This window comes from Mustela lutreola, chromosome 2 (assembly GCF_030435805.1).
Source record: "Mustela lutreola isolate mMusLut2 chromosome 2, mMusLut2.pri, whole genome shotgun sequence".
Taxonomy (NCBI): domain Eukaryota; kingdom Metazoa; phylum Chordata; class Mammalia; order Carnivora; family Mustelidae; genus Mustela; species Mustela lutreola.
The window spans coordinates 913,733-936,832 of NC_081291.1; the positions used below are offsets into that span (position 1 = coordinate 913,733).

General features: G+C 63.9%; 1 protein-coding gene across 1 annotated transcript; it reads right to left on the reverse strand.

Moving 5' to 3' along the window:
- Positions 1-6,182: 6,182 nt before the first annotated feature.
- MEX3D (mex-3 RNA binding family member D) lies at positions 6,183-15,174 on the reverse strand. Its single transcript, XM_059159264.1, is given in 3 exon segments — positions 6,183-7,846; positions 7,848-8,407; positions 14,553-15,174. Coding segments are annotated over 3 exon segments (1,968 nt in total). The 5' UTR covers positions 15,127-15,174; the 3' UTR covers positions 6,183-7,012.
- Positions 15,175-23,100: the final 7,926 nt, after the last annotated feature.

Consider the following 23,100-nt stretch of genomic DNA (forward strand, 5'->3'; position numbering starts at 1 on the left):
GGGAAAAAAGACAAACCCATAGAGCAGGACATTGTGTTTAGTGGTCCTGCCAGGCTGCAGTGACCTTGAACCCATCCCCAGCAGAGAAACCCCCCGGCCAGAGGGACGGCAGGTGTGGGCACAGTGGGAACCTCAGCTGTGAGTCCCCACAGACACTGGGCCCATTGGCAGCCACCAGCACGACAGTAAGAGTATCCGGCCCCGGGTGAAAGCAGACCTGCCTCTCCAGGCTGCCGTTAGTCACAGGAGACCGTGCTCAGCAAGAGAAGCTCTCGCAGTTACAGTGAATCCAGTGACACAGTGACCTCCACGCTCCATCTGCTTTCCAATACTGGTACATCCCCAGTCCGCCGACCGATGAACGGCTAAGCAAAATGTGTCCATCCATACGCCGGAGTGTTATTCAGCCTCAAAAAGAAGGAAAATAATGGGGCACCTGGGTGGCTCAGTGGGTTGACCCTCTGCCTTCGGCTCAAGTCATGGTCCCAGGGTCCTGGGATCGAGCCCCGCATTGGGCTCTCTGCTTGGCGGGGAGCCTGCTTCCTCCTCTGCCTGCCTCTCTGCCTGCTTGTGATCTCTCTCTCTGTGTCAACTAAATAAAATCTTAATAAAAAAAAAAAAAGATGTGGGTCATATATACAGTGGAATATTACTCAGTCATCAGAAAGAATGAAAACTTGCCAGTTATAACAGCACGGATGGAACTAGGGGGTACTCTGCTGAGTGAAATAAGTCAATCAGAATTATCGTGTGATTTCACTCATACGTGGAATTTTAAGAAACAAATGGGGTGACCTTCATCTGCTGCCTGAGGCAGTAGAAAAGGGTCTTCCACGGGCGCCTGGGTGGCTCAGTGGGTTAAGCCGCTGCCTTCGGCTCAGGTCGTGATCTCAGGGTCCTGGGATCGAGTCCCGCGTCGGGCTCTCTGCTCAGCAGGGAGCCTGCTTACTCCTCTCTCTCTGCCTGCCTCTCTGCCTACTTGTGATCTCTGTCTGTCAAATAAATAAATAAAAAAAAGTCTAAAAAAAAAAAAAAAAAAAAAAAAAAAAAAAAAAAAGAAAAGGGTCTTCCAGCTTTCAATCTACGTAAATAGGTGCGATTTTCTCCACTGACAAATATCAACTTCTCTTTCCAGATGGGAGAATAATGACATGCATTTTTCTAAATATTTTATTTATTTATTTGACAGAGAGACATAATATGAACAAGAGGGAGGAGCAGGAGGAGAAGCTGAGTCCCCACTGCGCAGGGAGCCCAACTCGGGGCTCCATCCCAGGACCCTGAGGTCATGACCAGAGCCAAAGGCAGACGCTTCACCGCCTGAGCCCCCAGGCACCCCAATGAGATGCGCCTTTAGGATCAGACATACACTGTATTGCCCAGCGTCCAGAACTTCTGGGACCTGGCCCCCTGCGTCCTTCAGCACGGGACCTCATTCTGCCTCCTCACCTGATCGCCCGCCTCCCCCAGCCCAGCCTCCACGATATCCAGGACGCACCCCCCCCCCCACTGAGTAGAAAAATGGTATTTAATTGGGGTGGGGGGAGCCAACGACCTGGAATCCTTCCTGCTATTGGGAACGGTGCTAAAGTTCTCCGCGGACAGGGGGTGTTGGGGTTGCCCTGGGTCACCCCTCCAGCTCTGAACGCGGCCAGATCTGGTGTGAGCAAAGGGGAAACGGCGCTTGGCGAAGCCCTGTCGTTTAGTCAATCAACAAACACGCAGGGCTCGCCTGTGGCAGCGCAGAGCTGCTGGGCCGGGGCCGGTCAGTGGAGAAAGGTGAGCAAGGCGGGCCTGTCTGAGCCCTGCGGGGGCCCGCAGCCCGGGGCGTGAGGGCCGGAGCGTCCCCTCACCGACCGCCGCGCGCCCCGCTCCGCGCCAGGGCCGGGCGTCATGTGCGGTCCCGGCCGCGCGGTGGCGACAGAGGACGGGCGGCTGCGCTCCCGCCGGCTCGGGGGCGGGGCCTGCCGGAGCAGGTGCAGGGGCCCGGGGCCAGCGCGCTGGGGGCTTCGGCTTCGTGCCCCCCCCGCTGCCGGTTACGGCGAGAAACGGGCCTCGGGAAGCACGGCTCTGGCTCTGGGTCAAGCTCCGCGGCGCGCGGCCCGGCGGCCTCGCCTCACCGGGCGGAGCCCCCGAGGCACCGGCGGGCTCTCTGCGGCGCGGGGCGTCCCCGCGAGTCCGGGGATCGGGCCCCCGGCCGCCGCGCTCCGCGCCGAGTTCGGCAAACAAACGTTCGTCCTGCTCGAGCTGACTCCAGCCCAGGACCAGCCGTCGCGACAGCCGCGACGCGTGTCCGGGGGAAGCGTGTCCCGCGGCGCGTCCGACCGCGCCGTGCGCCCGGGGCCCGCGCTCGCCGGGGCCCTGCGCCTCCCGGGGGACTTGCTGCAGCCGCGGCCCCTGAGCGCCCCTTCCCTTCCGAGCCGCTCCCGTGCCCTGGGGCGCCCCTAGCGTCGGGGCCTCCTGCGGTCCCCGGGGGTGCTGGCGCCTTTAGTACTTTCCCTGCGCAGGCCCCGGGCTCAGCCGGGTGCGGAGCGCTTCGGGGTGACTCTGCCCCGGCGCTGCGAGGCTCCTGGGACCACCTCCCGACTCTCCGCAAACTCGGCTCATACCCTCAGGCAGTTCGGGGCTCCAAGTCCCAGAACCCCCGGCAGCGCGCGGTCTGCCCGTCTCGGGGACCCCCGCCCTCTGCCGCCCTCTCATGAGGACCTGGTGAGGACGCCGGCCCCGGAACGCAGGGTCACCCCACCACTTGGTTGTTTTAGAGACAGTCAGAGCAGGACCTCTGCCACGCGGGCAGGCACGTCAGCTTCCAGGCCTTCTGGTCTTCCTGCTTCCCCGGATTAAAAGTATTTCAAAATCTGCAGATAAAGTACTTTCCCAGATGCTTTCCCGGTTTGGTCTGTGGCTATTTAAATTGAATTAAAGCAAAAGCAAAGGTTTGTTTTCTGAATTGCACGGGCCACCTTTCTGATGCTCAGTCACTCGGTAGGGCCGGTAGCTCTTGTGAGGGAGAGTGCAGATCTAGAACATTCCCATCGTGGTCCCATCACTAGACGATGCTGGACCAGAACGTGCTAGAGTAGCGCTGCCCGGTGTGCGAGCCGTCAGCCGCATGCAGCCGTTCACAGACAAGCCGGCGGCCGCTGCCTCCCGCGTGGGCCGGCCTGGCCTTCTCCAGGGCTGAGGTAGGCTGTGGCAAAAGGGGGGCCGCCGGGGAAGGCCTGACGGGGTGGATGAGATGGAAGGAGCCCCAAGGCCATGTTCCAGTTGAACATTTCAACCTTGTCTCCCATTAGCTGAACCTGCCCCTCGGACTCTGTTCCCTGAGGGTGACCAGCGACCCCACACCCCTTCCAAGCCTTTGCCGGATGCCTCCCCCCGACCAGCAAACCGCTCTTTCCAGCCCCCCCGGATTCCCGAGCAGTACTGCTCTCTTCTCCTCGGAAGTGCCGACTTATCCACACAGCGAACGTCCAATCCACCCACCGTCCGCCCTTCCATGTGTCCGTCTGTCCTTCCGTCTGTCCACCATCCCTCCCTCCCTCCCCCCACTCTCGCACCATCCATCTACTCATCCAACCGCCCAGCGTGCACCGAGCCTCCCAGGTTCAGGCCCGCCTGCTCTTCTCCTGCTCCGGCTCCTGGCCTCGGAGGGCTCTGTCTGAACTGACCCCGCCCCGATGTGTTCGTGTGAGGGCAGAGATGGCAGCTGGGGACAGCTGCAGACCCCCTGTAACGTCAGCCAGGCTTTGTCCTCAGCTGCAGGGGATTAAGCCCCCATTTTACAGATAAGAAAACCGAGGTCAGGGAGATAATGTGCGCAGGGGCAGGAAGTGGGATGTCTGTCTCTAGAGCTTCCGTGTTTCCCTACATGTGGTGGGCACAGGGTGACATGATTCCTGTCCCAGGAACGTGCCAGGGACACACGTGGTTATGCAGGTGACATATCATTTCCACACTGAGCCCACTTTGTGGATGGCTCAGCCTCACAGATGGGGAGACCCACAGGCTTATTCTTCATCGTTTCCCTGAAACCGGGTAAGACCCAGAAGAGAGGCCTTCTCAGAAGACACTGGACAAGGGTCACCTCAATGTGCTGAGCCCTTGAACCAAGAGAGATGAGTGACAAGGGCAATGGAAGCTTGAGTCACACTTTAGCTTCCCTGAGTGTGTCTGTTGGTGCAGAAGCTGAATGCACAGCTTGTTTGCTTTGCTTTGGCTGAGTACCCCTCACCCCAGGAAATGCTCCCCAGCTTTCCGGGCAGGTATATGGCCCCTGTAGGTGGTTTTGAGTTTGAGTTACTCCAGCTTACAGTGGCTTAAGCAAAGCAGGAGACTTTACTGGCACTCAGAACTGAGAGGTCAGGATGTGCTGCCTTCAGGCACAGCTGGATCCAGGGCATCAACCAGCGAGCTCAAGCATCCGCCTCTGGCCATCTCTCAGCTTTTCCCAAGGGCCGCAGTGACTCTGGCCTCCCAGTGATCAGCTTCACAGCCCCTCAGCAGGGAGCGAGCACAGTCGTCAGACATCTCCGGACAGTTGTAGGACAATGTCCTCAGATCAGGCCCTCCCCCACTGCATCTTTCAAAAACCCCTCGTTGGGGCTCCAGCCCCCACCTCCTTTCCAAGGACTGACTCTCAACCCCCTGGTGTCCTGTCTTTCTCTCCACCTCTCAGCCCTTCGAGGGGCTGCTTGCTTTCTCTGTGTCCAAATCGTCAGGGGGAGTGGTCTCCGCACTCTCGCCTCCCTCGGCCTCCATAGCCTCCTGCAGGATGGGGGCGGTGGTCTAACTTCACCCTGGCTCACCAGGTGCCACACCAGCCGTGTCCGTGTCCGACCGTCCCGCTGAAGTGTGGGCCAGACCCCAGGCTCCGTGTTCTGGTCCCCATGGCTGCTGTAGCGCATTGCTGCGAAGTCGGCGGCTTCCAACAATAGGCATCTGTTCCCTCACTGTTGGCTTCCTCTGGGGGCTCTGGGAGAAGGCCCTCCCTGCCTCTCCCAGCTTCTGGGGGCTCCAGGCACCCCTGGGCTTGCCTCCATCTTCGGACGGCTTCTATCTGAGCCTTGACCCCCCCCTCTGTATGTCCTTTCTAAGGACACTGGTCATTAGACGTCGGGCCCGCCCTCATTTGGGGAAGCTCACCTCAAGGTCCTTCACTCTATCTGCAAAGACCCTTTTTGTGAATAAGGTCCATTCACGGGTTCCGGGCCCACAGTTCAACGGCCTCACCCACAATCCCCACCAGTGCTGGAGCATGGAGCGTCCCCGCTTCACAGATGGGGACACTCCAGTCAGAATGGGTTGGAACCCCCGGGTGTGTGTGGTGCTTCAAGACTGACCCCAGGTCCTGCAGCCTCCAGGGGCTGACCCTCAGCTGGAGGGGCTGCTAGGGCCCCCATTCACTGGAGATGAGGCCCGTGGGGCGCCCTTCCTGTTGTCCCACTGACTTGTCTTCCTGAGCCCCTCGCCTCCTCTTGGAGGCCCTCCGGGTTGCGCCACCATGCCTTCCCAGCTTCCCCAGCAGGCTGTTCTGCACACCCCTCCTCTGTGCCCGCTCAGACCCCACTCAGCCAGCAGCCCCCAGGCCCCCGGGTTGTCCCTGGAGCAGTTCTGTGCCTCAGAGCCACCCTCCGCTCACTCTGCTGGCACCCACCGGCTGCAGTGGTTCAACCCACAATCCTATGGCCCTAAGTCTGGAGTCAGTCCCACCCCGAATTGTCCAGTGGCCCCACGGCCATGGTCCTCTGCTCCCAACCAGACCCAGTGAGTGAGGGATGGCACGTGTGGCCATCACTCAGATGTCCTTTGGGGACTGGGAGGTGTAGGAACTCATTGTGGGAGTGGGATTTCCAGACCTGGTTCCCATTCTGCACAACAGGACTGGGAGTCCCCGCCCCCCATCAGAGCGGGGCACCCCCTCTCTCCACGGCGGCCACTACCGGCCGTGGCTGGCTCTCAGGAAAAGAGGGGCCAGGCTGCACCTCCTCCCCCTTCAGGCCCAGGGCCCTCATCTGGAAGCAGGCACAGTGCTGGGCTTTCAGAAGAGCCTGGGTTTGGACATGGGGCATATCCTGAGTCCAAATTCCTTTATCTGCAAGATTAAGGGACAAGGGGGCTGGCTCTGAGCACCCCGCATCCTCCCTCTCCCGAGCCCCCCCACCCCACACCACGCCAAGGGCTCACGTGTAGTAAAAAGACTTTATTAAGAAGGCTTTGAAGTCAAAAAATAAAACTCTTGATACAATTTTCTGAACCCTTAAGTCAGCTCAGCAAATATATAATCAGTAATTTAGCTGTGTAAGATTAAAGGTCCGTTACTTTATTTAAAATAAAATATATTTTTAGTTCTTAAAATTTATTCCATAAAGTACATATTTCCCTATAAATTCCCTACATATACACAGAGGTAAAAAGTAAAAGCTTAAAAAAACACAATTTAAAAAAATTTAAAAACTGACAACAGAAACCACAGAAGGAGATTAATAATTAAAAACACAAAGTTAGAAATTTCTGGTCGGGCCCCCCGCCCCCCACCCCGCCCCCTCCAGCCTGTCCCACGCCGACACTCGGAAGGGCAGCCGTCAGCCCGCAGAGGGAGTAAAAACGTGGCCCTTCTCCTCGAGGGGATTCGCAGAGGCTGTGGCGGCCTCCGAAGCCAGCGCCGTCGAGTCAGAAACCCAGGTCCCAAAGACGGACAACCCAGAGTTGTAAAAACCGTATCTATCTATCTATCTATCTATCTATCTATATATATACTTTTTACCCCTTAAAAAGATCACCCTGGCGGGCGGGGAGTCTTAAATAAAAAGTGCAAACAGACCTTTTCTCTCTGTTTTATTGTAACCTGTCGATTCAATACTGTTTATTTGTTAGGAACTGAGATGCCGCCGGGCAGCCGTCTCCACGCCTGGGACCGAGTTAAAGCTGGTCTGTGAAGGCTGGCCCCGCCGCGCCGCCCCCGCCGCCCCCTCCGTGCCGCCCCCCGGGCCTGCGGCGGCCAGCCGCACCGCTACGAAAAGATATGAATGGCCTGGGTGGCGGGTGTGCGGCAGGCCGGGCACTCGGGCTCGCTCTTGCCGCAGATGCGGACGGCGCAGTCCATGCAGAAGAGGTTGTGGCCGCAGGGGACCAGCGCGGCCATCACCTCGCCCTCGGCGCACACCACGCACTCCCGCGCCGAGGACGGGGCGGGCGCGGCAGGGGTCGGGGTCGGGGCAGCAGACGGTGCGGCCACGGAGGCCTTGCGGCCGCCCTCGGAGACTCCGGAGTCCAGGGCGGGGCACGCGGAGGCCGAGGAGCCGCTGGGCAGCGAGGTGGCCGCGGGGAAGCCGGCGCCGCCGCCGGAGAAGGACGACAGTGTGCCCTGTGCCGGCCGCCAGGCCAGGGCGCCCACCGGGTCGGGCGCGCCGCGGCGGGCCAGCGGGAGCTCCAGGGCCAGGCCGCCGGGCTCGGGCAGCGTGGGCGAGTGGCGCGGCGTGCCGGCCCCGCTGCTGCGCCGGGCGCCGGGGGCGGGGGCCGTGGGGGCCCCGTTGACGGCCGAGCAGCTGCTGAAGGCGGGCAGCGGCGCGGCCCGCTCGAAGGGCGCCCAGATGGTGGCGGCGGCGGGCACGGTCAGGTCCAGCGCCAGGAAGTCGAAGCCAAAGTCACAGTCCTCGGGGGCGGGCGGCCCCGATGGGGCCCCCGGGCCGTCCCCGCCGAAGGTGAAGCCCCCGTTGCCCGAGCCTCCGTAGGGGCTGGCGGGGCCCGCATCGGGCACCGGCGGCCCCCCGCGGCCCCCCGCGTAGAAGGCATCGGGGCCCCCGGAGGCGCCCAGGGCCCCGTCCCCGCGGAGGCCGGCTGCGGGGCGCGGGGGGCCGGCGGCCGGGGTTGGGGGCCTTGGCCCAGAGGCCGGCGGCCGTTCCGAGCAGGTCCAGACAGACGTCGGTGCCGTTGGCGTGGAAGTCGCTGTCGGGGCCCGCGTCGGTGAAGGCGCCGGTGCGCAGCGTGATGTGCGCCTCGATCTCCTCGCGCGCGCGGTCCACGTTCTCGGGCATGCCCGTCACGGCGAACACCGGCTCCTTGTCGCGCCCGGGCGTCACGATGTACGTGTGCGTCCGCTGCTGGATGCGCTTGATCGTGGCGCCCTTGGGCCCCACCACCAGCCCCACCACGCGGTAGGGCACGCGCACCTGGATGGTGGTCTGTCCGGGCAGGTTGGGCGGCCCCTGCGCGGCGCCGGGCAGCCCGCCGGCCTTGCTGCGCGTGGCGCGGATCACGGAGAAGTGCTCGGCGGCGGACAGGATCTCCCGCTTGGCCATCTCCACGTCCTCCTTGCGGCCCGTCACGATAAACACCGGCTCCTCCCCGCGCACCGGAGTCTTGATGTACGTGTTTGTCTTGGCGCGCAGAGCCTTGATCTTGCAGCCTGGGGCGGTGGGGGTGGGGGAGACAGTGAGGACCCGGGGCCCCTCCCCAGGGCCCTCCCCACCCCGTCTCCTCACACTCGCTCTTCCCTTTCCCTTCCGCTCTCAGACCTGAAGGTGGTGGTGGGTTTGGCAAAAAGGCAAGAGACAACGAGGACCCCAGTGCGGACTGAGGAGTGTCTCCGCGGAGGGCGCCTGGGAGGCTCAGTGGTTAAGCCTCTGCCTTCAACTCGGGTCATGATCTCAGGGTCCTGGGATCGAGCCCCGCATCGGGCTCTCTGCTCAGCAGGGAGCCTGCTTCCTCCTCACTCTCTGCCTGCCTCTCTGTCTACTTGTGATCTCTGTCAAATAAACAAAATCTTGGGCGCCTGGGTGGCTCAGTGGGTTAAGCCGCTGCCTTCGGCTCAGGTCATGATCTCAGGGTCCTGGGATCGAGTCCCGCATCGGGCTCTCCACTCAGCAGGGAGCCTGCTTCCTCCTCTCTCTCTCTCTGCCTGCCTCTCTGCCTACTTGTAATCTCTGTCTGTCAAATAAATAAATAAAATCTTTAAAAAAAAAAAAAAAAAAAAAACAAATAAACAAAATCTTAAAAAAAAAAAAGAAAAAGAAAAAGAAAAGTGTCTCCCCCAAGTTCATGGCCCCTGGTACTTGTGGACAGGACCTCACCTGGCAAAGTCTTGCAGGTGTAATAGATTAACGCAAGGCTGTACTGAAATAGGGTCACCCTGAACCCAGCAACAAGTGTCCTTATGGGGGGGGGGACACAGACACAGAGAAGATGGAGAATGCTGGCAGGACGGGGACAGAGGTCAGCACGAGGCAGCCACAAGCCTAGGGACACCAGGTCTGCCAGCTGCCACCAGAAGCTGGGAGAGCGAGACCGCCCAGGGGGTGTCGGAGCCACTGGAGGGGGCGTGGCCCGCCGACACCCGGGTTTTGTACTGCCGCCCCCAGAACGCGCCGAACACTCGTTGCTGTAGTTCGCAGCCGCCCGCTGTGGCCGCTCAGTCGAGGACACAAAGCTCGCCCCAGACACTAGCTCCCTGGCCGACGGGCGGGACAGCCCAGGGTCAGACTGTGGAAGCCGCCCAGCATTTTCTCCTGACCTACGGACCCAGCAGCTGAGGGGATGCTCACGGACACGGCGCTGTACTTCGTCACCGCTCGTACTGGGGGTCTGACCGTGGGGGGCGTACAGGGGTGTCTGCGTGCGGCCTGGGGCGTCTCATACTCCCACCCCTGGGGCCTTCTGAGACATCTTGAGTCCCGGCCCACGAGTCTGGAGGACCCCCCTCCGGGCTCTGGGACGCTGGCGGGACACAGGGACATTGTTGCAATACAGACACCGCACAGAGAGAACAGTGTTGCTAACTTTTCCCGGAGCAGAAGATACAAAGTTAGTGAGCCCAGCTCGGCCGCTGGGCCTCAGGGAGCACCAGGAGGCGGGCGTCTGGGGGTGGGGGCAGCCTCACGCCGTGCCGGGAAACAGCAGCCCCATCCAGGGCTTTGAGCCAAAGCAGAGCCAAGTGAGTGGGTGAGCAACCTCCCAGGGAGGGTGGGCCGTGGGCACGCTGCCTTCCATCCCGTCTCCGGGGTCCGGAGCCACCGCCTGCCCCCGCCGCCCGGGGTCCTCCCTCTCGCCGGCAACCCCCAAACCCACCCTGACCCGGAGCTGCCTCCACTTTGTGTTCGGGCCATTCCCTCCCCACTTGGTAGCTGGGGGCAGGGGGCGGGGGCAGCTTTCCAACCCCACGCCAGTCCTTCCCTCTCCGGCTGCTCCCCAGCCCTGGGTGCCCCCCACGACCTTTCCCAGCTGCAACAGCACCTGCACCCCTTCTCTGCATCAAGTCACAGCCCAGCGCCCCTTCCTCCAAGAAGCCACGCGGACCACACGAGGCCCCGCACACACTTCTCGGTTCCTCCTGTGTGGCTTCCCGAACGCCCCCAGTGCGGAGAGCCGGAAGGAAGGGCCTCGGCAGTGGGATGACACCGGCCCCTCAAAGGGCTGTCCTGCACCTCCATTTCCTCCCCAGGAAGAGAAGGGCCCAGGCTCAGCACCCCAGGCAGATACCTGGCCTTCATGAGCCTTAAAGGTGGCTGGCGGGGAACCCTAGCCTTAGCCCAAGTGTCCACTCCCCACAGGTCCATGTGGGCGACAGGGAGGCAAGGCCTGGAGAGATGGCAGGGGACGAAGCCAGGTGCGTGCGGGACCGCCTCCGCGCAGAGAAGCAGCCTTTGTCCCCAGGCACACAAACTGGCCCCATCCTGTCCCTCCCAGAGGGTGGCCCTGACTGGAACCCTCGGGGGCCCAGAGGTCGCCAATTCACTGGCCACATTTTGGCTGTGGCGCCCATCGACCCAAGCCCTGGCCACGCCACGACCCTAAGAAGTGGCAGAGGGGGGACGGCCAGGTCCGAGAAACTGGGCAGTGAGAGCAGACCAGACCCACACCTGCCCTGGCCGGGATGAGCCGGAGGGGCGACAGCGGGCGAGCTCAGCGGCCAAACCCCACAGGGACCCTGCAGCCACCACGGATTGCTGCGACAGGCTGGAAAGCGGACCCCTGGGCCTGGCCGCCAACACAAGCAGGTGTGCCTGGGAATGGGGGTGACTGTCCCCCATTCGGTCCACTCCCTCCTCACTGCGGCGGGGCCCTGCCTTCAAACAGGGCGCCTCGGGTCCCCACGTGGAGCCTGGTCCCATCACTCACGTGACCTCATTCTGGGGTCCTGACCCCCCTGCATGCTGGGTGTTGAGGAACTTGGGCACTCCAGGCACTGCTTGGGGGACCCCACACAGGACCCACAGGCTACACTTATCAATCAATGAAACCTCAAGGCCGTGAGGGGGAGCAGAAGGGCCCCCCCAGAAGGATGCGCACCAGGGGAGGGCTCCCGGCCAAGGCAGACATCCGGAAGGACAGGGTGGAGACAAACCCTCACGATGACCGGAGCCCCAAACCCAGTGGGCCGCTGGCCCCATCACAGCAGGGTGGGCCCGTGGGGGGAGCTGGAGCCCAGGGGGCCTCCAGACGCAAGGAAGGTCTATGCTTGCCAACACAAGGGGCCCCCAAGCTAGACGCACGGCAGCCCACTGACACCCCTGTGCCATCCCCAGCCTCCAGAAAGAGCACCCCAGACCCGCGGGAGGGGGACCAGGCATGGGGGGTCAGAGAGGGAAAGCCCCAAGTGCCACGGGCTTTCTCCAGCGGAGTGGGGCCAGTCCAAGCGCGCCGGCCCCCACCTGACAGCAGCAGACTCGGAAGCATCGTGGGGACTGCCGGCCCGGGCCCCCCACGGGCATCTTTCCCGCACTCACTCCTGACCCCGCCCTCCGGGCAAGAGGCAGGGTGCTCAGGACCTGGCCCTGCCCCACAGGCACACACGCCCGCTGGGTGCACCTGGTCGGAGGCTCTGGGAAGACCTGGCCCAAAGTCACACCCGGGGCAAGCGGGCACCAGCCTCCAGGAGACCGCTGCAGACTCTCTTCAGTCTCCATCTTCCCTGTCTATAAAATGGGGCCATTCCCCGCCACGCCTCACCCCCTGGCCCAGAGCCTTGGAAGGGAGAAGATCCTCTCCTGGCCTCTGCTCCCTGCAAAGCACACAGAGCCGGAGCAACGGAGGCTCAAATCCCAGCCCCGCGGGCCTCGCTCAGCCCGCATCGCTGCCTCCTGTGACCTCGAGCTACGGAGGCTCTTCTGGGGTGGGGGTCTCTTGAGGCTCTGTGAGGAGGGGCAGGTTGAGGTTCCCGTGCAGGGCACTTTCCGGGCCACTCAGCCCCAGGGAGGAGAGAACTTGCAGGGGCTGCGACCACCTATCCCGTTCCCGGGGGCTGCAGGGACCCTTCTAGGATGGAAGAAGCAGCTCGGAGAAGAGCGACTGAGCGTCCCGGAAAGGGAAGACCCCAGGTCTGGGTGACTCCGGCCTCCCCTCTAGGGGATGGAGTGGCTGCAGACCCGAGCTGAGAGAGGAGGAGGGCCTTCTGGCCCAGCGACAGATAGGACGGGGAGACGGGATGGGCTTCGTGTCCAAGAACCGAGAGGGAGACGGAACAGGTGACTGCAGGGAGGGAGGGGTCAGGACTGGGTCACGAAGACTTCCAGGCTGTGCTTGACACCTGGGCGGGACAAGATGGGAGCCACAGAGGTCCCAGAGCTGGGAGAATCAAGGGCTGGCAAAGGGGCCACCATGTCCTGGCACTGGTGCTCCCCTCCCCGGGACCCTGCACCCCACTCAGGGGGGCCACTGTGCAGCAGCCCGGGGCTGGGATTAGGACCCTCTTACTGGAGGATCCTCCCAAAAACCCTCGAGGGAGATGCTGTCCCCCCATCACGGAGCGGAGAGCTCATCTGCCCAGGGACACAGAGCCAGCCCCATCTGCTCCCCCCAGGGCCTGCCTTCCTCTCTGCCACCAGCAAGACCCCAGGCCAGCACCCAGTCATCAAGCACCAGAGCGCACACCTGGGAGGTCGGGTGGGGCCGATTCCCGGCTCCAGGAATAGGTGCGGAGGCCCCTGCGTGGCTCCTGCCTCCAATGGGGCAGACTCAGCCTCCCTAGAGGACCCTGGGGCACACCAGAACACTCGTGTTCACAGGGAACACGCCCCCCCCACCCCCCGTGCTCCCCTGGCTAGCAGATCGGCCTAGAGACTCCGGACAACAGCTCCCAGGCTGGGTTTCCACGGCCGTCCCCCCGTCCTCACCGGTGCCTGGACGGTCCGCACACAGCCCGGCGCAGGTGCGGGTGACCGGGGCAGGGAAGGGGCCGCGGCGGGCGGGGCGGTGGAGGGGATCGGTCAGGCCTGCAGTCCTGCTGTGCTGGCTCCGGGGAGGCAGCTGACAGGGCTCTGAGGACCACCTGTCCCCTCCCCCGGTCCCAAGCCCTAGTTCCTTAGGCCAGCACCACACCTGGTCCTCCTGGTGTCCAGATGGGGGGATGACACGTGACCGGTTGCACCTGCACCCAAAGCCAGAGGACTCACTGGCCAAACCACCCCCTCCCACTCGGCACTCAGAGAGGGCAGTGTCCGGAGCCTCCCTACGGTCCTCTACCCCCCCCCCCCCCCCCCCCCCGCGTCAATCGAGACAAGCCACCTTGCAATTCAATCCCCCCACACCTGTCTCTGGCTCCTGTTACCAAGCCCCCAAAGGCCAGCCCCAGTGTCCTGGAGCTCCACCTCAAGCCCCGCCCAGACCCCACCCCAAGTTCTAGAACCTAGCCTAGAAGCAGGGAGTGGGGGACAGGGAGCTACAGGCAGAAGGCAGGAGAAAGTTGGGACTGGGGGCCAGTGACTAAAAGGGTGGGTGGGCGTGTGTCCAGCGGAGTACTGCCCACCACCCTCAGCCCGCCCGCCCCGCCACTCCAGCTCCAGGGCCAATGAGCAGCGGCCGGCCTGATGTCACCCTGCAAATCTCAGACTGGCTCTCTAACAAAGAGAACAATGGGGCGGCCACAGGGACTCTTGATAATGCTGCCGCGGGGACCCTCACACCCCGGGCCTGCTACCCTGGGCCTGCCAGAAGGAGGGCTAGGAGTCCGGACCTCCAGACGGCATTCTCAGCTGGTCCTTAAGCAAAGCACGTCCCCTAATCCTCGAGCGGGGTGGGGATCCTCCCTCATCCTGTGCTCCCCCCACCCTCGGAAGGGCCCCCAGGCTGGCAAGTGGAGATGAGCAACCCTCTCTGCACGCCAAACTTCTCTCTTGACCTGCCTGAGCACCCCCACCTACCCCGCCGCGGAGACACCCCCAAGCCCTAACGAGCCCCGCCCCGTGCCTGCTTCGGGTGTGGAGCGCCCACCGCCCAGCCGGGACCCCTGGTTCTTGGGATCCCACTGCAAGCGGCCCAGGGCCTGGGCAGAGGCGCCGCACAGAGGGGCCTGACCCGGCCGGAGGAGCCCAGACAAAGGCAGCGGCGGGCCGGAGCGTGGAGGGGAGGAGCGCGGGCTGCGCCTAACTTTCTCGCGCGGCCCGCGGCAGGACAAAGGCGCACAGGCGGCCACTGAGGCCCGGGCCCACGCGGGGCGTGGCCAGGGTCTGGCGTCCGGCCGCGGGCAGGGCTGGGCAGGGCTGGGCTGCGGCGTCCCCCTCCCCAGGGCGCGCGGCGCGGGGACCCCGGGGGCGGCGCCCCAGACGGCGGCCACTCACCCTGGCGACCCACGATCTCGGCGACGTGCTCGGAGCTGGGCACGGGCACGCACTCGGTCATGTTCACGCTCTTCTTGCGGCTGCCGATCACGCTCATCTGCTCGGCCAGCAGCGTCGGGGGGCCCAGGGCCGCGGGGTGGGGCGCGAAGCCGGCGAACACGTCGGGCGGCGACTGCCGGGGCGGCGGCGGCGGGCTCACGTCGGGCTCCAGCAGCGCCAGCGAGCCCGGCGCCACGGCCTCGGCCACCGCGGGCGCGCCCGCCTCCGGCACGTCGGGGGGCGCGGGCTCCGCCGCCGCCCCGCCGTCCGCGCCGCCCGCCGCCGCCGCCACCGCGCCGTCGCCCGCGGCCGCCCCCTCCTCGTCCGGGCCGCCCGCGCCCCCCAGCCCCAGCCCCGAGAGCTGGTCCAGCGCCAGGCGCAGCGCGGCGGCGGCGGCCGCGTCGTCGGGCGCGGCCTCCTCCTCTGCGCCCTCGGGCAGGGGCGGCGGCGGCGGCGGCAGCGGCGGGGGCGGGGGCGGGGGGCGCGGGCTGGGGTCGTCGCCGCCGCCGTCGGGCTGGCCGGTGGAGCCGGGCATGGCGGCGCTAGCGCTCGGGCCCGCGCCCCCGCCTCTCGGCCGCCGGCCGCCCGCGCCGCCGCCGCCCGCGCCGCCGCGCTCCGCCTCTGAGAGCTGGGCCGCCGGCCGCCGGCATCCAGCGGCGGGGCGGGCGCGGCGGGGCGGGGCGGCGGCGCGGGGCTGCTCGGGCCGCGGGCGGCGGGGCGGCGGCGCGACTCTGCTTGCTCCTCGGCGGCGGGGGCTCGGCGGCGGCGGCGGCGGCGGCGGCGGCGGCGGCGAGGACGCTGCTTCCCTCCCGCCCGCCCGCCGCCCTCCTCCGGCCGCCCCGCCCCGCCCCGTGACGCGCGCGCGGCCAACAATGGGGCGCCGGCAGGGCGCACGCGCGCGCGGGGCGGGGCGCGGTCACGTGGCGGGGCGCGGGGCGCGGCCGCGGCCGCAGGTAGGTGCCCGCGGGGCCCCCGGCGCGCCCCCTGCCCCAGCCTCAGCGCGCGACCCCTCCGGCCGCCCGAGCGCCCCCTTCCTCCGCGCGCGCGCCCGGCCCCCGGCGGGCTCCCGGGGAGGAGGCGGCCAGAGCCGGAGCCTCCGCCACGTGGGCGGCGGTGCTCCCCGGCAGGGGCTGGTTTCCGGCGGCCGGAGGACCCTGCCGCTGCCGGGGCGCCCCCTGCCCTGCGTGTCCGGCGCCAGCGCCAGCCTCCCGGCGGCCCTCCCTCCAGCGGCCCGCGGTGGGGGAAGGAGCGCCCCGGCTTCTCCCTGGCCGGGCTCTCCCGGTCGCCGGGCTGGGAGCAGGCTGACCCGCCGCCGGTGCGTCTGCCCGCAGCCTCCCGGCGGACCCCGGGCCTGTCTGAGGAGCCCGGGGCGGAGGACACCAGCTCCCCAGGTGGGAGCGGGAGCGGCCTGCCCCTTCTGCCTGCCCGCGGCTCCCCCCCGACCGTGGGTCCCCGTCCCCTGGCCCGAGTAGCACCCGAGTCACGGCGCGCATGTTCCCCACCCGCTCAGACTGGCCCTGGCGCCTTCTGCCTTCTTGCCCGTGCCTGGAACCCTTCCCCGCCCTATTCTGGACCCCCAAGTCAAACCCAGCCCAAATTCCTCTCTTCGGGTACCAGGCTTCTCTTTTGGGCACTTAAACACTCCTGAATCTTAATTCCTTCATGATAACTTATGTCCCGTCCCCTCGCCATGGGACCAAGTTCCCTGAGGACCTGGCGGGACCTGCAGATCTGCAGCTCCTGTGATCGGTTGGCACCTGGGCTCCTTGTTTCCCCAGCCACAGACCTTGTCCCTGTCCCCGAGAAACAGGGCCCAGCTGGGTCAGGCCCAGCTGGCCCACCTCAGGTGCCTCTTCCCCGCTACCCCCGCACTCACCATCAGTGCCTTTTCTCAGGGCCAGCCCTTGGCCCTTCCTGGGGTCCCAGCCAGGGTGGAAACGGTTGGGCTGCCCTTTTGGTGAACTGGAGGGAGAGGGAGAAACACAAGGAAGCAAGGGGGTAAGTGCTGAGAAGGGGCTCAAGAGGGAGCAGGGGTGGGGCGGGGCGGGGAGAAGTCGGACATGAAGGGAGAATTGGGTGGTGACAGCATGGTCTGCTCCAGGATGCACTCTGGAGGTCATGCACCCACATATGTGGTCCTTAGAGCACCCCCTGACCCCAGCGGTCCCCATGGGGAGGTCTTCAGACGAGCTGGGTGCCTTTCTGCTTTCCGGTTTCTGCTCCCAGGCCCCATACACATGTGCCTGCCTCTGAGGGTCTCGGGAGGGGAGGCAGCATATACTGATGGGGGAGAAACAAGAAGAGTGGCCTAAGGGACCCTGTCCCAAGCTCCCAGACCCCTCCCTGGAGACACCAGTGTCCTTGGGGGGCAGCCCGGCAGGCTCCGCTCACACTGCGGGCATCCAGCCAACGGGAAGGTGACAGAGGAGGGCAGAACCAGAGAGCTTGGCAGTTAGCACAGTAGGTCGTCCAACCGGAAGTTGGAAGATTTCAGTTGGAGAGATCTAGAAAGTCAGGCAAAAGACACGTGGGACCCGGGAGAGGAGGGAGAAAACAGGAAGAGCCCCACAACCCCAGAGAGAGCAGGGGGATGGAGGGAAGTTGGAAATCATGGAAGGGGTTAGCCAGGACCCTGCCGCGTGTCCTGGGAAGGTGAGTTAGTGGAGCTGGGACTCCCGGGTGCTTCCAGGCCACATTCCGAACGATCAGGAAAAAAGGCCTGGGTTCCAGGGGAGAGCAAGCTGCTTCGGGCCGGTGAGGTCTTCACCATCCGCCCGGCATCCCACAGGATGCACTCCGGCAAAATGGGGGAGGAAGTGCATGGTGCCTGGGGAAGGCCTGGTTCCAGACCGTGTGCAGAGCCGCACTGGCACGTGGGGTTGGGGCGCCGTCGAGTGCTTAGCTGTGGACCACCAGCCATCAGGAGCAGAGATTATGGCCAATTCCAAAGGAGGCCTTGGGCCAAGGAGATCAGGAGTCAGAGGAGGAGAGGGAACCGGCGCTCCACATGGTCAGGACGGGCAAGTGCTGGCCGGTTCGGTGTCCCTAGGGATTGGGCAGGAATGGCCCTGTGGTGGCACATGTTAGGGATGCCTGGGGGGCTTAGTCAGTTCAGCATCTGCCTTTGGCTCAGGTCATGATCTCAGGGTCCTGGGATTGAGCCCCGTGTTGGGCTCCCTGCTCGGCGAGGAGCTGCTTCTCCTGTGTGCGCTCACTGTCTCTCTCTGTCAAATAAATAAATAATATCATAAAAAAAAATCTATAAACTGTTGACCGGTGAGTAGTTTGCAGGCTGAGGTACTTGGGAGGCAGAGGGTGGTGTCCGTGCTATGGTTTGAAACAGCAGAAACGGTGGGGTTGGGGATGGGCTAAGGCGACGTTGCAGCCAGGTGGGCCGTCAGTGGGGACAGGCTCTCTCCCTGGCACTGCGGACACTCCCGCGGGTCATTCTCAGGTGGGGGGCTGTGCTGGGCACCAGGTGTGTCCACCAGCATCCCTGGACCCCTCCGTGATTCCTGGAGCCACCAGCACCAACTCCTGCATGTGACTTTCCTGTGATCTTACCCCAAACTGGGTGGCTTTAAACCCCCGTGTATTCTCTCCAAGTCCTGGGGCCGAGAAGTCCCAGGTCAAGGTGTGGCAGGACCATCCGGTGTCTGAAGGCTCTAGGAGGGTCCTTCCTGCCTCTCCCGGCTCCTGGCCGGCTGTCCTGGGCGTCCCCTGGCTGTGGACACATCGCCCCGTTTGCCTCCGCGGTCATGCGGCTTCTCCCCGTGCGTCTGCGTCCGCGTCTCTGTTTCATGAGGATTCGGGACCGCTCTGCCCCAGCGGGATCTCAGTTTCGCCAACGACATCTGCCAAGACCCTGTTTCCAAGGAAGCTCCCATTCGCAGGTTGAGGGGTTGGGACAGGAACCGTTCTCGGGGGAGACACAGTGCAGCCCACAGTACTGGGGCAGGACGACCCAAACCGTCCTGGGACAGAGTCCCTGGGCACAGTGGCTGCGGCTGAGGACCGCTTACCCTTCCGTGGCACGGCCAGGGCAGGTGGTGCCGACGAAGGCCACGGTCAGATCCTGCGAGCGCTGCTCTGCGTCCGAGACCCCACTGGCAGAGAGCTGAGACAATGTGGGAGCAGGGGTGGGGCGGGGAGGTGGCGCCCGGTCCTGGGCGGCCTCCACCAGCCTGGGTGTCGGCCCCTGGGCTGCACCTGTTTCAGAACCTTCCGTGACCAAAAAACAACAACAACAAAACAACATACTTTGAAGTTTTAAAAAATGTCCTTTAAGAGATGCGTTTGCAAGTGTCTGTAAGCGAGAACAGCGGGAAAGCCGAGCGAGGTGGGTGGGCACCCCTTCTGTCTACCTCGTCCTGCACGAGGGGGCGCTGGCGAACGTGCGACGGGACCCCCGCGGGGGCTGCCCTCGGGCTGGCCACAGACCCTGGGGGGGGCAGGGTGAGAGCCGCTCCGCCTGGAAGGTGTAGACGACCCAGGCATCCGTCCGTGGGTCCACGGATACACATGCATCCCCCATGCGCGGATCGTCCCCGGCCACCGGCAGGAGCGAGACCCCCACGCACTGCCCCCTGGACGGACCCCAAGCCCACGGCGGGTAGGGAGGGAACCAGACACAGAAGGCCACGCGAGGTGTGAGTCCACGCGTGTGATACGCCCGGACCAGGCCCCTCCACGGACGGGAAGGGGGCTCGCGGGGGCCGGGGTGTGGGGAACAAGGATACAAAGCAGCATGAAGGAAAATGCTGGATGAAACCACCAAAACAGCAACGGGGGGGGGGGGTTCTGCTGGGGGGCGGGGCTGGGGCTGGTGGGTCCCCGGGAGGGTTTTCATGGGAGGTGCCCTCTTCGTTTTTAAATTTTTTTTTTTAAGATTTTATTTATCTGACAGACAGAGATCACAAGTAGGCAGAGAGACAGAGAGAAAGGAGGAAGCAGGCTCCCCGCCGAGCAGAGAGCCCGATGCGGGACTCGATCCCAGGACCCTGGAATCATGACCTGAGCCGAAGGCAGAGGCTCAACCCAGGCACCCAGCCACCCAGGCGCCCCAACTTTTTTTTTAAAACAGTTCTTCAGGGCGCCTGGGTGGCTCAGTGGGCTAAGCCTCTGCCTTCGGCTCAGGTCATGATCTCAGGGTCCTGGGATCGAGCCCCACATCAGGCTCTCTGCTCAGCGGGGAGCCTGCTTCCCTCTCTCTCTCTCTCTCTGCCTCTCTGCCTACTTGTGATCTCTCTCTGTCAAATAAATAAATAAAATCTTAAAAAAATAAAACAGTTCTTCAAACCTTTTTGGGGAAATGCCGCGTTTGGGCCCCAGGTCCAGGACGCCCGTGGCGGGGAGCCCAGGCTTGTGGCCCTGCTGCCCGAGCTGCGGGGCGGGGGTCAGCAGCTCCCTCCTCCTCCATGGGCGCATTCCAAAAGAAAAACACTCAAAGGGAGAAAAATCGCCGAAGAATATAAAACCGCAGAACTGTCTTCCCTGGATGGTGTCTATTTTCAGCCTCGCCGCTGACCAGAGCGCGTGCTGGGGGCCGTCTGGGGCGGACGCGAGCTCAGCCTGGCCCACCAGGCGCTGCGGAGACGGTCTCCACGCCAGGAAGCCCCTCTGTCTTGTTCTCGTTCCGAGTGTGTGTCTGAATTCCCCTTCGTTGACAGTGTTGTTTTTGTTCCAGAAAACACACCTGTTTTTACTGTTGAGTGACCAGCTCCACTCCCCGGTCGACACCCTGGACGGTTCTGCCGGCCCCCGTGTCAGGCCGCCCTGCGCCGCCAGCACCGGGACCAGGTCGGCCTCCTTCCGGGGCTTCACAGTGACGGGCTGGCTCCGCGGAGCCTCCTGGCGCACGCTCGGCACGTTTTTTGAACTCAGCCTGTTAATTTTTGTCTTTTTTTAAAGATCCCTGGCTGGGCAGCTGTTGTGTCCATGCTGCAAGCCACTAGCTCCCCCTGTAGCCGTGGCGGGGGACCCTCCGTCTCCTTCCTAAGCGGCTGGGGTCTCTGCACACACTTCAGGCTCCCGAGACCCTGACGTCGTCTTGTCGTTAGAATCGAGAGATAATTCGTGTGCATCACAGGTTGACCTTTTTAATTAGTTGAATTTACTTTTTAGTAAATTCGAGAACTTGTGTGATCATCAGACTGTCGACTTTAGAACATTATCGTTATGCAAACAAGAAACCATGTCCCCATCGGCAGCGCCCCCCTCCTAAACCCTGAGCCCTGGTGCCCGCGAACCGGCTTTCTGACTCGGTGGATTGACCTGTCCTGATCTCTCATGCACGGGGTCGGGGGCGTCCCTGGGGAAACAGAGCGCTAGACTCGAAGGTGAGATCTCCAAGGGGAGACAAGGACACTGGCTCCCCCGGTTATGGAGTCACGCTGGAGACCTGAGAGGGTCTGAGGCGTGATCAGTCCTCGTCCGTGGCCGGGGCCGTCCGAGGCAGGAGCAGGCGTTCAGCTCAGCTTGGGGAGGGGAAGCCGTGTGTCCTCCCTGTAGCTCGGGCTGCATTCAGGCCCCCGGTGGCTGGAACGGGTGTCCGCATGGACCAGCAGAGGTCAGGTCTTCTCTCCGTCTGCTGAAGAAATGCTCATTTCTTGGGCGCTGGGGGCCTCAGTGGGTTAAGCCTCTGACTTCGGCTCAGGTCATGGTCTCAGGGTCCTGGGATCGAGCCCCACATCGGGCTCTCTGCTTGGCGGGGAGCCTGCTCCCCCCCACCTCTGCCTGCCTCTCTGCCTGCTTGTGGTCTCTGTCAAATAAATAAAATCTTAAGAAAGAAAAAGAAAAAAAAGAAATGCTCATCTTTTCCAGAAACAGCCGCGGGCACCCACGGAACTCCCGTTCACCAGCTGTCAGGGTCTCCCTCAATCTCAGCAAGTGACATAAAATTAACACCACGCTGGAAAAAAAAAATCAGGGTGGCCTTCTGTGTCTGGGCCCCTCCCCAGGCCTCGTGGGCTCAGGGTCCGCCCCAGGGCAGCGCGTGGGCGCCTGGCTCCTCCTCACAGCTAAGTTTCCGTTGGTTTGTTGAGACCCTGGGGTTGTTTCTGCGTTCGGAGGGCCTAAATCTGGACCAAGCCCTACGGGATCTTCCGGGCAGCGACTGAGCAGCACCCCCACCTCCCAGCCCTGGCCAAGGCTAAGAGTCCCTGGTCTAGAATGGTACTGGGCAATAGAACTTTCCAGGTGATGGAATGTTCTTCAGATGCTGGGTCCGGTCTAGGAGCTGCCAGTGCTGGGGGCGGGGTGGGGGGAGTTGGGTATTTTGGTTGTAACCAACTGAAACGGAGTCCTCTGTGGCTGGGGGCCATCCTGTTGGACTATTCTAGAAGTTGGAGCAAGCTGGTCCCTCTGCTCCAGCCCGTCTGGCCAGGTCTGGACCAGTCAACTCCCAGCCTGCTCTGTTCCTGTCCCTTCCTCCTCAAACTCGGTGGATCCTGAGCCGACCAGTTCCTGGGCTTCTGAAGCAAGTGCTCATGCCCTCAAGGGGCCAGCGCAGGCAGAGGCTGGGACTAGAGGGAGCTTGGAAGGAAGGGAAGATGGACATGCCAGGCCACAGGCTGCCCAAAGAGATAAGGAGCCTCAGCTTCAGGGTAATGCGGCTGGACAGCTGGGCGGTCCCCCAGACATGTCCCTGTCCTGGTCCTGGGACCCAGGCCATGTCCCCTCCTGTGGCAGTGGGGACCTCGTCACTGCCCCGAGATGGGGGTGACCCTGGGTTTCCGGGGCACCCGGCGTCCTCACCAGAGGGAGGCAGAGGGCCAGGGTCCCAGAGACGGGCAGACCCCGTGCTGCTGGTAGGGAGGGTGGGGGGGGGGCTGCGGGCCAGGAAAGAGTAGGAGCCGGTCTCCCTGGGGCCCTGGGTGGGCGTGACCAGCCCTGCCCGCGCCCCTAGGACTTTGGAGCCCGAACTGTGAGACCCACCCATGTGGTTTCAAGTGGCCAAGCGGCTTGTTGCCCCAGCCGCGGGGGGCTCGCACAGGTGAGGTGTCCCGGGACCCTCGAGCGGCATCGGGCAGGGGGAAACCTGGCCCAGAGAGCTCTGTGCCTGCCCTGGGAGTGGGGGCGACTGGGCAGACTGGGTGGGGACCGGGTGTGGTTCTGGTCTGTGGTCCCGGCCCCCAGCATGCAGCGCTGACAGACGCTGAAGCTGGACGCAGCAGGGGACCAGGCAGCTTGGGAGTCCACTCCTAGGCCCTGGCCGTCAGGGGTCTCTCTGGGAAGAGAGTTTGTGTGGGGGCCCTAGCTCAGGGTCAGCATGGGCTTTGGGGTGAGGGCCCTGTTGTGGGGGTGGGGATGCCAGACCACTCTCCTGTCCACTGTGTGGCTGGACCCTTGGGCCCAACCTAGCTTCTGAGGTTCCCGGGATTCGTGGCCCCTCAAGGCCTCTCTGGGTCTGGACTTGGGGACTCAGGGAGACCCAAGTTCTCAGCCAGGATGGTCCCTCCAGCTGGGGCCCCTGGGCAAGCCTGGTACCCTGTCTCCCTTCCTGGAGCTG